Source organism: Vipera berus (assembly GCF_964194415.1).
Source record: "Vipera berus genome assembly, chromosome: 7".
Lineage (NCBI taxonomy): Eukaryota > Metazoa > Chordata > Lepidosauria > Squamata > Viperidae > Vipera > Vipera berus.
Window position 1 is genome coordinate 45,608,218 of NC_138209.1, and position 15,233 is coordinate 45,623,450.

General features: G+C 39.1%; 1 protein-coding gene across 2 annotated transcripts in view; it reads right to left on the minus strand.

The window, feature by feature from the left end:
- The window catches only part of FAM149A (family with sequence similarity 149 member A), a 75,708-nt gene extending 61,102 nt beyond the window's left edge, over positions 1-14,606 (minus strand). For both annotated transcript variants that reach the window (XM_081332728.1, XM_081332727.1), the window contains exon 1: positions 13,590-14,606. In XM_081332728.1, the coding sequence (XP_081188854.1) occupies positions 13,590-14,041 (452 nt within the window). In that variant the 5' untranslated portion in view covers positions 14,042-14,606. The remainder of the gene's footprint in view (positions 1-13,589) is intronic.
- Between the last annotated feature and the right edge of the window lie 627 nt (positions 14,607-15,233).

The following is a 15,233-nucleotide window of genomic DNA, read 5'->3' on the forward strand; positions in this document are numbered from 1 at the left end:
GGTCCCTATTTTTGTACTTGCATTTTTACGTGCTTTCAAACTGCTAGGTTGGCAGAAGCTGGGACGAGTAACAGGCGCTCACTCTGTTACGCGGCACTCGGGATTCGACCCGCCACAATGCCAACCTTCTGATCAACAGGCTCAGCGTCCTAACCCACTGAGCCACCGCGTTCCTATCTTTAGTGAACTCTAAATGACCTTTTTCCTTACAATTTATGCCTCTTCTGATGTCAGACCTCATTTTAATGAACATGTGTGATTTTATGGGATGCAAATGTGTAACGTGCTTGACCACATGTAACTGATTTCCTATGCAAAGGGGAGGTTACCGTTATCCTGTCCAATCAACTTTCCCTTTGGATGTTTCTTTGTTATGCTAACTACAAAAGGTGTTGTAAGCTAAACTGGGGTTCCCTCTTTATATGAGAGGAATCCCTTTTGTCTGAATATTTTGATAAGTTGCAATAAAATGATCTTCCTGTCTTGGTTTGTCTCACTGGAAATTAGGCATGCCGAGGCATGAGACTAAAAGAGCCACATTTGGCCTTCACTATGTACTACTAAAAAAATCTGATATTTGATTGTGCATAACCTTCAATTGGATGAAACAGTGCATCAAAGGGCAACCATTTTTTAATCAATGTACCTCAAGCAGGTACCTTAAAGAATGCATCCAAAATCTAGGAACCATGAGATTTGTGGGATTAAAATTTGGCAAAGTTGTGATTTCTTCAGTGCTGCTGAGCTGCCATGCTGCTCCACTGCCATACATCCCCCCTGGTCACATGACTCTCATTTCAACACCCCCTGCCAGCTTCCTACAAGGAAGTAGGCAAAAGGCAATTTGGTTAGTAAAACAGCACAAAGGGGGAAGAGTTGAACAATCTCAAACCCAACATGAAGCTCATTTCAGTTTAATTATACTTCTGCTGCACTGCATGTACAGTAGGTAGAATTCATGGATATGGTGTCACATCTAGTGAAAACAAAGTTTCTTTCTTCAGGTGCAAAATCTATAAATAATTCAAATTCAAATAATTGTTTTCATCATTTCCCTGGATTTTTGTGGCTGAATTCTGTTGGTTTGGGAGCTTCTGAGATCATCCTTCAATAAAAAATTGAAATAAGAATTCAGATGACAGAAATTAGAAGAGAATGTGCATGTTATGTGCATGCATATACCTCTTGTAAAATAGACAGTGACATATCTATGTGTGTGCACACACAATCTTAATAAATATTGAGCCCAAAGTTGGTCATAGATATTTTTCTGGGTAAGGCAAAAAACAAAATGACATTTTTCCCATTCTGATATAGATTATGATGAACATTTCTTATGGTTAATCTTAATACAGGTGGTCTTCGACTTATGACCACATTTGAGCCCAACATTTTATGTTGCTAAGTGAGAAATTTGTTAAGTGAGTTTTGCCCCATTTTACAACTTTTCTTGCCTCATTTGTTAAGTGAATCACTGTAGTAGATAATTTAATAACATGACTGTTAAATGAATTTGGCTTCTCCAATGACTTTGTCTATCAGAAGGTTGCAAACAGTGATCATTTGACCACAGGAAACTGCAACCATCATAATTATGAACCAGTTGTCAAGCATCCGGATGTAAATCTTGCTGCAACAGTCGTAAGTTGCAGCAACAGTCGTGTGACAAATGGTCATAAGTCACTTTTTCACTGCCGTTGTAACTTTGAATGGTCACTAAATGAACTGTTATAAGTTGAGGATTACCTTTACTTAAGAATGGAAGAGGCACAGATGTTTCACTGAAATCGAGATTTCATTGCAGTTCAAATTTCTACATCCAAATCAAAATGTCACTGAAGGATGACAGAAACATGTTTAAACTGTCCTCATGAGATAATGCAATGTCACCACTAGATGTCAGTGTTTATATACATATTAGATTGCAGCAAAATCTCCACAGAATACTACAGCCATTCTCCTTTCATTCCACTTTTTAATTAAATCCGGCCTGACATTTCTCTTATCAGCCTTTTGATGTTAATTTTTAAAGGCAATTTAAACAAGAATTGGATTAGTCATTATAAAATAAATGTCATCTAAGTTAATTTCTGTTTTGTTAAAATGTTCATTTTTTTAAAAGCTGGGATTATATTTCACATGAAAAAGAATATTAAGGCTTAGTTTAACTTTGCAATGTGAGAGTCTACATAAAAAGTAATTATATACTTCAGTCTGACAAATGTTTTGTGGTGAATTAGCTCCTTGTCAATCTCAGATTTCAGTTGTACAATAATTCTCAACTTTCATGGTTTAACCTAAAGAAACAAATTTTGTTTTTTTTCCTATATAAATGTCAAGCATACGTGCAAGAAAAATTTCATTTTCTGTGCTAAATTCTGTTTTAAATATATATTTGAGTTGTATTATATATTTTTAAGTTGCTTATATAAAAATATATATAATAACAGTATACATTTACACAAGTTTCAGGAACAAAATAAAAAGTTCAGTGTCTATGTAATGCAAGTGAAAAATTAATAAAAAGGAATAAAATACTATAATTGCAATAGTTGTCAGGAACCACTAAGTGCCTTAATATGGGCTTCCTAATCCTGTTTTTCAATTAGACAGATGAAGGGAGGAATAATTCAACACCTGCAATATATCATAAACTTGTGGTTGATTTAATACAATCCAAAGACAATGGAACAGCATTTTTACCACAGTGTAATTGTGGAATAACATTATTAGCCCAAGCATGGTCCACTAAGTTGTAAAGTTATAAAATGGAATTCTAGCATCAACATGTTAAGCTATTAATTTTCAAAATTAGTTTATATGACTGAGTGCCAGAATAATAGTTTTGCTTGAAAACCTACAGGTGAAACTCGAAAAATTAGAATATCGTGCAAAAGTTTTTTTATTTCAGTAATGCAACTTAAAAGGGGAAACTAATATGAGATAGACTCACTACATGCAAAGCAAGATAGTTCAAGCCGTGATTTGTCATAATTGTGATGATTATGGCGTACAGCTCATGAAAACCCCAAATCCACAATCTCAGAAAATTAGAATATTACATGCAATCAATAAAACAAGGAGTGTACATAGAACAATATCAGACCTCTGAAAAGTATAAGTATGCATATGTACTCAGTACTTGGTTTGGGCCCCTTTTGCAGCAATTACTGCCTCAATGCAGCATGGCATGGAAGCTATCAGCCTGTGGCACTGCTGAGGTGTTATGGAAGACCAGGATGCTTCAATAGCGGCCTTCAGCTCTTCTGCATTGTTCAGTCTCATGTCTCTCATCTTTCTCTTGGCAATGCCTCATAGATTCTCTATGGGGTTCAGGTCAGGCGAGTTTGCTGGCTAATCAAGCACAGTAATCCCACGGTCATTGAACCAGGTTTTGGTGCTTTTGGCAGTGTGGGCAGGTGCCACGTCCTGCTGGAAAATGAAGTCAGCATCCCCATAAAGCTCGTCTGCGAAAGGAAGCATGAAGTGCTCCAAAATCTCCTGGTAGACGGCTGCGTTGACCCTGGACTTAATGAAGTACAGTGGACCAACACCAGCAGATGACATGGCTCCCCAAATCAACACAGACTGTGGAAACTTCACACTGGACGTCAAGCATCTTGCAGTGTGTGCCTCTCCATTCTTCCTCCAGACTCTGGGTCCTTGGTTTCCAAATGAGACGCAAAAGTTGCTCTCATCAGAAAAGAGGACTTTGGACCACTGAGCAACAGACCAGGTGTGTTTTTCTTTAGCTCAGGTAAGATGCTTCTGACGTTGTTTGTTGTTCAGGAGCGGCTTGACAAGAGGAATACGACATTTGAAGCCCATGTCCAGGATCCGTCTGTGTGTGGTGGCTCTTGATGCACTGACTCCAGCCTCAGTCCACTCCTTGTGAAAGTCCCCAACACTTTTGAATGGCCTTTTCCTGACAATCCTCTCCAGGCTGCGGTCATCCCTGCTGCTTGTGCACCTTTTTCTTCCACACTTTTCCCTTCCACATAACTTTCTATTAATGTGCTTTGATACAGCACTTGAGGAACATCCAACTTCTTTTGCAATTACCTTTTGAGACTTTCCCTCCTTATGGAGGGTGTCAATGATGGTTTTCTGCACAACTGTCAGGTCAGCTGTCTTCCCCATGATTGTGATTCCTACTGAACCAGACTGAGAGACCATTTAAAGGCTCAGGAACCCTTTGCAGGTGTTATGGCTTAATTAGCTGATTAGAGTGGGACATTATGAGCCTAGAATATTGCACCTTTTCACAATATTCTAATTTTCTGAGATTGTGGATTTGGGGTTTTCATGAGCTGTAAGCCATAATCATCACAATTATGACAAATCACGGCTTGAACTATCCTGCTTTGCATGTAGTGAGTCTATCTCATATATTAGTTTCCCCTTTTAAGTTGCATTACTGAAATAAATGAACTTTTGCACGATATTCTAATTTTTCGAGTTTCACCTGTATATTAGAACAAAATATTGATACTGTAAGGTTTTCCACCTAGCTTCACAAACTCCTCTGGGCTACTCAGAAATTTCGAAGAGCCAAAGAAACTCCTGAGCCAAGGTTTCAGCAAGAAAACAACTTTATTTTGATCTAAATAGAATCAGGCAGCCTCTTCCCTTTTCGTGGCTGCTTAGAGGGAAGAAGGCACATCCAGAAAAGATTTCTTGCACTCTTTACACCCTTTCAGAACAAAGAGATTCAGGTCTCTCTACCAGGAGTAAGGAAGCACAGAAAAAACAAATTCCAAGGTGATGACTCATACACATCAATCCAGGCTAGCTCATCTTCCCCCTCCCTATTTCCTGGACCACTAAATCTCACCTCCTTTCATGTAAGCAATCTCCTGTATATCTAGTAGGAGACATTTGCTTTTATGTAAATAATTTCCTAATATAAGGCGCCTACAAAACTGCTTGCACATAAACAAAGTTATATATAAAATGATTACAAAGTATCACTACTAGTATCAATATAGTGGTTACAAAATAACACTACAATATCAACCTTAAGCATAATAAAATCATAAGCACAATAAAGTCCCTTCAATACCTTAACTAAATATCTAAATACCAAAAAATGTAGTTAAACAGAGGTATAAAAAAGGAATGAAAATGAAAGTAATTCAAACTATACAGATAGTCGTCAACTTACAACCATTTGATTAACAAATGTTCAAAGTTACAAAAGCACTGAAAAAAGGGTCTTGGTCACAGCTCTATGTGGTCCTTGCACTCAGGGCTGTTACAGCATCCCTGCAGCCCTATGATCAAAATTCAGGTGCTTGGCAACCATCATGTATGGCTGTGGCATCCTGGGGTCATGCAATCACCATTGGTGACCTTCCCAGGGGCTTCCAACAAGCAAAGTCCCTGAGCAAAGCCAGATTCACTCAACAATCACATTATTCACCTAATTTCTGTACCAAAAATGGTAATAAAATTGGGCATGGCTCACTTAAAAACTGCATTGTTTTGTGATCATAAGTCGAACACTACCTGAACATGCAAATAAACTAAGAACATCTGAGTATAAATTTTTGAAAGAAACAGTATTAATAGTCCAAAGATAACCTGATCACATTTTACTATATTTATGTTTCTATTATGCTCATTTTTATTTATAATATTTATCGACAGTACTTATATATGGAAATGTGTCAATGGAAAATGATTGCTATGTATTTCATATGTAAATAATTGATAAAAGACAAGGAAAATGCAATCAACTTAATTAACTGTTACAAAAAGGAGACTAATTAGTATCTTGGTAGAGGTGTTTTATTTCTTTAGGATCAGATAGGAAGCATTTACTGCAATAAGATCAGGTATCCCTTAAAGAAAAGAGACAATGGGTTGAATAAAAATCTTGGAAAAGGTCCATGTGTATCTAAGAATGGATGAGAATCAAGTCTTATAATAAGGTGGAAACTCCAAATATTAAGAGTCTCTTCATTAGCTCACCAATATCTGTGCTATTAAAGCCTGGGGCAGAACTGGACCTTGATTAGAACTCCCTGCTAGGATGAGGGAAGATAGACTGGAACCGAGTGCAAATCCTTTCTACAACATTCATCACTTGAATGAACTAGGTTTCATACTTCCATGAAATCAGATGAATACTGGTGGGTCTCATTATATCAACATTTTAAATGATACTTTCTGCTGCTGATAGAACAGACTAAGTTACTAATTGCTGTTTCACAAAACAAAAACAAAAGACAGAGCCTTGTGGTATGTATTTACTACAGTGTAAGCTTTTGGAGATCAGAATTCTCTTCATTGGATATATAGGGTATAGTCTTCAATTAGTTAGGGATATCTAGAAACTGCACTTCAGACAGTGAGAAAATACTAGGTTAAAAAAGCAAAGCAAGAGTTATCACTTAAAGGCATAATAAACATATTCTTCACAGCACTTTCCAATTCTGTATAATTTTGTATATAACTACACAGCAGTAACATTTTCAAATTGTATTTTTAAATATGCCACAAAAACCTTGTCATAAACAGAATACACCGAGTTGACAATGACTTTAACTAGATTTTTTTTTAAAAAAAATATATATCTAACTCTGCAGATGTCTACTCCAGATTTATAAACTGCTACGAAAGCAATAAGACTTGCATTGTTCCTCACAGCAACTTTAAGATACAGATAAGAGAGGTATTAACAGGAGATATCAAGATTCAGTACAGTCAATTTTGCTTGGGCTCATGATAATGCAAGCATGATAACAGACTTTGTTGAGCTCAAATACATTTATTATTCCCTTTCAATGAAATCCAAGTTGCCCCTGCAAAACACTACAAGTACTGTATGCTTCTCTATGACTTTCTCCTCTGTAATCATGAATAACAACACACAGTTGAAATCTTGCTGCCATAGTCAAAGGAAGACATCTTGCAATATATTTTAGAACTACATGAATGTGAAATAATATGTAAATACTATTTTCTTTCAAAACTGCTGAAGTTGAGCTCCATTCAGAAAATAAAATACATTATTTTCTCAGAAACCTCTTCCTTCCAAGAGAGGAAGACCAATATTTCACAATATGAGATGCCATTAATGTATATAGCTTGTCACTCAGGGCTAATGCAATCCTGTGTACTAGTGGTGGATTGTTTGTGATCTTGGTTTAATTTCATAAGCTTTCTGGTCATCATTGGGTCATTTCACTGATAAGAACTGTTTGCCCTTTCTCAGCTTGACAAGAAAACTACCAGAGAAAACAAAAATTGGAAAAAAGTCATCTACTACAAGAAATTAGAAAAAAATTCTTCTATTGCACAGCCCTAAAATTAACAAAGATAAAAGTGTTTTTTTAATCTTCTTTGGGGATCTCATTAAATATACATGTACAGGAGTGCACAGTGGATATCTGTCTTCTTTCCTAACTACTGTTTCTGACCTTTGGAACCGTTTACCGGTTGAGCTCCGGATGGCTCCTGACCTTCGCTCCTTCCGCCGTGACCTAAAAACTTACTTATTTGAACAAGCCGGCCTGGTCTGATGGGTTTGGGGTATTTTAATATTAATTTTATTATTTTTACTGTAATTGGGCTACAATGTTTAATTCTTTTTTAACTTTTGTACATTGTATTTTTATTGTATTTATTGCCCTGTACACCGCCTTGAGTCCTTCGGGAGAAGGGCGGTATAGAAATTAAATTATTTATTATTATTATTATTATTATTATTATTATTATTATTGTTATTGTTATTGTTATTGTTATTGTTATTGTTATTATTATTATTATTATTATTATTATTATTATTATTATTATTATTATTATTAACATGCAGGTAAACTCTGTTTTCTCGATGATCACAACAGTTAAAGATCATCAGAGAGATTAAATCCACTGTAATTGGAAAATTGCCCGCCAGCCTCCAACCTTCTGTTTTGGAGGAACCTCGTTGAAAAATGATAGAGCTGAAATTACAGAATGCTGTCTGGTCCCATGGGCAGTCTGATTTGAAACCTGGGTATTGATATTGAAAATCAAACTAATGTCTGACAGGGTTGTTGAGAAGGTGGCAGGATTGCAATTACAGAATACTGTACCTTTAAGAAAATGAACTATCTACACCACAGGTGTCAAACTCACTGCTTCACATGATGTGTCATGACATGTCACAACTTTTTTCACTTTGCCGGAGCTGGGGTGGGCGTGGCCTCTGCATGGTGCAACCGGCCCACAGGCTGGCAGTTTGACACCCCTGATCTAGACCTTTAAAAATATTTATAGCTCAGGATTAAACTGTAGGTTCCTTGGTGCTCTCTAAGCTTGATTGTTTTGTTGCAGACATTTCATTACCTAATTAGGTAACATCATCAGTGCTATAAGGGAATGGGGTTTCTTGTCTTTTTATATACTAGTGGCTTGTCATGTCAGTGTGGGTGGGTGCATTCTTGGTGGTTTCTTGATTAGGCTCTTGCTTGCTGTTAACTTATTTGTCTGAGTTGGTTGTTCTTTGTTGATTGAATTATTGTTTTATTTCTTGACTATTGGTCTTGTGTTAATTTTATGTTAATCTCTGCTCATCTGGATGTCCATTGTTGGTGAGGAGGTGTATCTAGACCTTTTCTAGCTGGTCCTTGGATTGGTCATGGTATAGAGATAGAACTGATTGCACGTCTAGATGTCTTGTGAAGGAGCCAGGAGGAAGAAAGTGATTTTATTGATGTCTGAGCAGTTTTTGATACCACTGATCCTAGTATTCTTTTGGACCTACTGTGGCAAGCAGTAGGTACAATGTTACTGTGATTCTCCACCTTTCTCCATGGTTGTTACCAGTCAGTGTTGTTAAGAGGAGAGAGGTTGCATGAGATATCCGTGATCTCTCATCTGGCCACAGGGCAGTATACTTTCATCCCTCCTATTTGGTGTCTATTAGAAGCTGCCAGCTCAGAGTTATATATCCTCAGTAAGTTGATGGTACTCAGTTATACTTTGCATAACTGGACCAGCCAAGTGATGCTATTTAAGTGATATCACAGTGCTTGGACAACATGAATGGTGGATTCATTACAACTAAATCTGCTTCAAAATATAATGGATGTTTGTGTTTTTAACAATATGTGAGAGAAGAATAATTTTAAATTGTATCAATAAACTTGTTCATTGAGATTAGTTTTGGGGGGGACTATTATTATGACAGGCTTCTATAATTTCTCCATTACAATTATACAAAGATTTTAATCAGATAAACAGATGCCTAGCACACACAGCTGCCAGGAGAGCACAGACTGAAGTCTGTATAAATTTGACTTGGAACTTGGGCTAAGAAGAACTATGATGATAAATATTTCATTAGGACATTTCTTCTAAAGCTTAAGTGGGAATTGTCTAATTAAAAAAATGCTAATGTGATAGTATAGCCTTTCCTTTTCTAAGAGGTGTATCTTATTTCATCTTATATATCTTTTTCTTTTAAAAAAGCAGTCAAGCATGTTCCCTACAGAAAATTTTAATAAGAATACCAGTTTGATTCTGTAAAACATAACATAACCAAATGTAAAAAACCCCATAGTTATAATAACATTACTTATCAGAGTTATTAAAAAGTAAATCAGTAGTTGATATAAAATATAATAATGATAATTATTATTATTATTATTATTATTATTATTATTATTATTATTATTATTATTATTATTATTATTATTTTATTTATATACCGCCCTTCTCCCGGAGGACTCAGGGCGGTGAACAGGGCAAATATATAAAAATACAAAAATACAAAAGTTAAAAAGGATTAAACATATGCCCACTAAAAACAGTAAATACAAATATTAAAAAACAGTAAAAAACCCCACCCATCCCCCATCAGGCCAGGCCGGCTTGTTCAAACAAGAATGTCTTTAGATCGCGACGGAAAGAGCGAAGGTCGGGCGCCATCCGGAGCTCAACCGGTAACTGATTCCATAGCTCCGGGACGCCCACAGAGAAGGACCTCCCCCTGGGGGCCACCAATCGACATTCTCTGATCGGTGGCACCCTGAGGAGGCCCTCTCTGTGGGAACGCACAGGGCGGAGGGAAGTTGATGCCGGCAGCAGGTGTTCCCTAAGGTACTCCGGACCCATGTCATGTAGGGCCTTAAACACCATTACCAGTACCTTGAATCTCACCCAGAAGACAACTGGCAACCAATGCAGCTCACGGAGCAGAGGTGTAACATGGGAGTATCGGGAGACTCCCAACACAACTCTCGCGGCTGCATTCTGTACCAGTTGGAGCCTCCGAGTGGTCCTCAAGGGCAGCCCCATGTAGAAAGGGCAGCCCCATATAAAAGAGGAACTCATCTGTATCAAGCTGCTATGTTTTAAAGGGGTCCCAAATGATTTCATTTAGATCCACTGATATGAATTGTTACTAATTCAAGGGCAATCCATGTTATTACAGCTACTCTAAGTGAAAATTCAGCTGAATGTGTTTATTGATGGATTTAGAAATTAAGGTTGGGAATGGTTCTAAAAATAAAGTGTTTCATTAAAAGATCTTTCTATTTACTGTGCTGTGGGCCAAATGCAATGCAAATAAATTGAAATAAAAAACCAAATTGCTTAATAAATGTGCATTGAGATTAGATTACATCTAAGGATTTGTGACATAAGCAATCAAATCACATAATTTCACGCTGAGAAGCTGACCTGTCTGAAGATCTGAGACAGACTGCAATGGCTGGCCACATTAATATGCCCACTGATATTCTACTTGGAACCTATTTGTTTGGATTCTTTAAATTTTAAATAATAAATATTGTCATGCTTCGGAACAAATAAGCTTCATCTTAAGATTGCTTCTGCACTTTTCTGACAGACTTTTAAAAATTATAAATGGTGGGAGGATGCAGCCAAACAGTGGTTTGCTTGGCAGCATTGCATGTGTCCAGCAATATCCAAAGGTGAACTAGGTAGATAAAGAGGAGACATCTAGCTAAGGAAGGGAGATAAGGAACAAAGTCAGTAGCTTGCTTCCCAGTAAATGATTGTTTAAATAAAAATTACAGCCCTTACTTGTATAAGGGCTTGTATTTATGGGATTGTATAAAAACAATCCCATAAATAATAATCCAGTTTATTCTGAAAATCCTCAGAATGGGATTGTTAAGAGTCTCCATGAAAAACATCAGGCAAATGTATTCAAGATTAATTGAAGTAGACCAGTATTTCTCAACTTTGACACTTTTAAGATACATTAACTTCAACTCCCAGAATTCCTCAACTGTGTTTATAATCTTAAAAAGTAGGTAACAATTTCTTTATAACAGCTATAAGCAGTCCCATCTCATTCTAAAATTATTAAGATCAATCATCACCACTTTCTTTCAAATTAAAAGACAAAAGAGTGACCTCTTTATGGGGAAAAATCTGCTGTTATTAGCATTAAATTAGACCTTCTAAAGTATTTATCTGAAATTTGGTATAGTTTCAAGTTCTTATTTTAGTATCAAGTTTTAATTCAAACTGATAACAAAGTTCAGCAAATTAAAAAGTGCAACACTGACTATTTTTTACCTCTTTGAATCCTATGTAAGTATCTTATTTACAAATCTGATGAAAACGATTCAAGAAAAATATTTAGATTTTTTTTTTGTCTGATGAAAGCAACTCCTAGCAAAAATTTAGGGTCATGTTCAATTTCACATGCCAGCAGTTGCAATTCAACTAGTACCACAGTCAGAAACGTTTGCAAACTCTCTCCCTCCCCGTCTCTGCCTTTAATTTGTAATGAAGAGACTTCACAGGTATAGTTTCTATTGGTATGCTAGCACTTCTAAAGGGTTGCTGTATCAGTGGGTTGTTGTGAAACTGGAATACAGCTAGCACTGTAGGAGAGGCTGCCTGTTTTATATTTTATCTGAAATGTCATTCCTTGAATTAAAGAACATGATCTCATAAGGTGACTACTCAAATTCTACTTTGAGGAACAACAGGAAAACTATAAACCTTTACCCCACTGAAGGATAATGGAACATAAAATAAAATTTGGAGCTTGAAGTTTATTTATTTATTTATTTATTTATTTATTTATTTATTTATTTATTTATTTATTTATTTTAATTCCATTTATATCCCGCCCTTCTCCGAAGACTCATGGCGGCTTACAAGCTTAGCAGTAGCCTTCATTCTATGTATATGCCTGCTTATTAGGGAGGCTTTTCAGACTGGGAAATTCTAACAAGAAAAGACAAGGAAAACAAGGGCCATTATTGTATTTACCCAAGTTCACATTTCCCCACCAATAAAAGAAATATTGGGAATCTAAGAGGACCCTCCATTATCATGTTATTATTTGGAGAGAAAAAAACTTTCTGCAAATAAAGAAAAGTTCATCCATCAAGTAGCAGGCTAAGATCTACATCTGCACAGAGGACTGAGGAAAACTAACTAATGATGGATAATTAAAATGCATTTTGGTCAATGAGACTTGTTTAGTAATAGTTTATACAGCATCACCAGAATAGCACAACAATGCCAAATTTGCTTCATTTCCATGACAACCTTACCCGTTTTCCACACATAAAGAAAGACAGCAAAGAGAATCAAGACAATGCATCACTGCACCCAACAGGTCTTCCTTGGTCACAGCAAGGGCTGGTTTCCACTAATTTTAGAATTACAGTCCAATTTGCAATCTACATCCATTACGAACTGATGGAGAGGGGGAAGTTTTCAGTAAACGGTCATTTCTTTCTGCAATAATTTAGTTCTCAAAATTCTAGATATATGCCTTTGCTGAACCAATAATGATATATTTTCTTTTTAAACATCAAGGAATTTTAAAATAAAATTCACCAATAATGTCAATGTGAAAGCTAGATCATATTGGCTCCTGCTCCTCAAGGATTGTGACATAGACACCAACAGACCTGTCCCCTATATGCAGTTTCAGTTTGACCCAACATGACAGATTGTTCTTCCATTTCCTGATTCTTTTTGAGGCCTGAATCTCAATACAGTAAATGGAACATCAGGACCAGCAAGACTAGCCCTTACCCTGTGATGCTCTTGTGGTCTTTTGAACCATTTAAGTAAGAGTGTGCATCATTGCTATTGATCCCCAGACAGGTTGCTAAAGTATCAGGGCTCATTTCTCCTGGCCTTCTTGAGTCTTAACTTTGGATTAATCTGGCACCTTTTCAAACCATGGTCTATACAAGAACTCTATACAAGAGCCTACCTATGAGCACAGGGAAGACAATCTACTGTACCAAGTGGACTGGACTTGTGAAAACTTTGGATGCCATGCATCCTTAAAGATATCCTGCAAATGGTACTTTACTCTGTAAAGGTAAAGGTTCCCCCGCACATGTGTGCTAGTCGTTTCCGACTCGAGGGGCCGGTGCTCATCTCCGTACTTTACTCTGAGGTATACCTAAAATCCCTCTGTCTTTTTCCAAGCTGTGAAGAGAATGCTCGTTTTTGGGACTGACCAGAACCTTAGATAAATACAAAGCACCTGGTTGTAAACTAATACCGACCAGCATTTCAGAAAGGAGTCAACCATTATAAAGTTCCCGCGCAGGGCCAGGAAATCGGCGGGGGGGGGTTGTCCCTCAACTTGCCTGGGCGCAGCAGTTTCTTCCTGGGGATCCGCGTCCGGCGCGCCCTCTTCGCCGATATCGGGCAAAGTGACGAAAAGCAGCGGTTTGCTCGCGGGGGCGGCCCAAGGCCCGGGCTCCCTGGCCGAACGCGGAGAGCTGCTTCCACTGGCGCAGCTGCCACCCGTCGAAGGTTTCGGCGCCGCGGCCCCGACCCCGACCCCGCTGCCGCCGGGGAATGCCCGAGCCGCCGCTGCTAGGCTTGTAACAGAGGTTCCCCCAGCGGAGGCCAGGGCAGCGTAGCGGACGGGCAAAGACGGGGCGCCCAGCGCGGACGCCGAGGCAGTGAGGAGAGGCTGTACTTTCGGCGAAGGGGCGCCGGGGGCGGGCGAGTAAGAGGGCGAGGAGGAGGAAGAGGCGGTCGGCTTGAAGAGTTTTGCGAAGACGGTGGCCAGGTCGAGGACCGCCACCTTCATGGTGCCGCCGCTTCTCGGCGCCAAGACGGACTTTGGCAGGCGCGGCGGCCAGAATCTAGGCGTCGCGGTTAGGGCGGCTTGGTCGCTTTCTCTTTGCCAGCGCGGGGCTTCCCTTCTGCGGGTCTGCACCGAAGACGGCTGGAGACGGAGCGAGAGAGAGAGCGAGCCAGCCTGCCACCCCGGGTTACGTATACCGTAGGCCAGCCTTTCTGCCTACCCAGGCGGCTGCCGAGGGAGGGAGCGGCGGTTGCTAAGCTAAACAAAAACCGAGCAGAGGAGGTCATTGGGCGCCGGGCAGCCCACTCTCGCCGTCGGGAGCGAGGGGCGCGAGGCTGCGCTTTATCCAGGTTTTGAGGGGAAAAGATTAAGGGGTGGGGAAGAGAAGCCTTGCGGCGTTGCTCTTCCTCCTGCCCCCGATATGTCGCCTCTTATGGACCGGTCTCGCCGTTGTTTCGCCTCCGACGGATGCTTTGACTGAGGAAGCTCTTGGAAATAACCGCCCGAACTAGCTAGCCTAGTTCGCAAAAGGGACCGAGGACGTAGCGTTGTTTCCCCCCCCCCTTATTCGCGGACACGGCTTTAAGCGAGCCGTCCGTCTGAGGCCCGTTGGAAAACTAGAATTTAGCTCCACCTGCCTCACCATTCGCTCTTCTTCCTGCCCGAAAGAGAAGGCTTCTGTGAGAAGGCTCGGCTTTAAGATTGCGTTGGCAAACGGACAGCTTCTCTTTAGCAGTTATTTCCATTTTTGTGTGCGTGTAATATATGCATTTACCGGTGCTCCGTTCCTTCCTCCTCCCAGGGCTCATCGCACCTGAACGTAGCAGGGATTGGGGGAAAAACCCAATCCTGGAGAGAGTCGATTAATTTCTCAGGAGGCCTAGAATATTGCTGGGAGTGTCTACGAGTAACTCTGCTGAAATAGGTGGCTGTTTCGGGCAGCATTGTTAGGCTTTTTAGACCCTGCTCACAAAATGGCTGTCACAAGGTCCTCTGGCTTCTTCGCAAAATGCACCCCACATTTCCCCATGGAGATGCCCAGTGACTTCTTAGACAAACTGTTCAGAATGCATCCTGCCAATGATTTCTAATATCCCAGGTTGCTCTGTAGTTACACAATTTAGCATTTAAGATGCTCTAGAATATTATTTCCCAACAGTAATTCTTCAGCCTGTGCATAAATAAAGATGTTTAA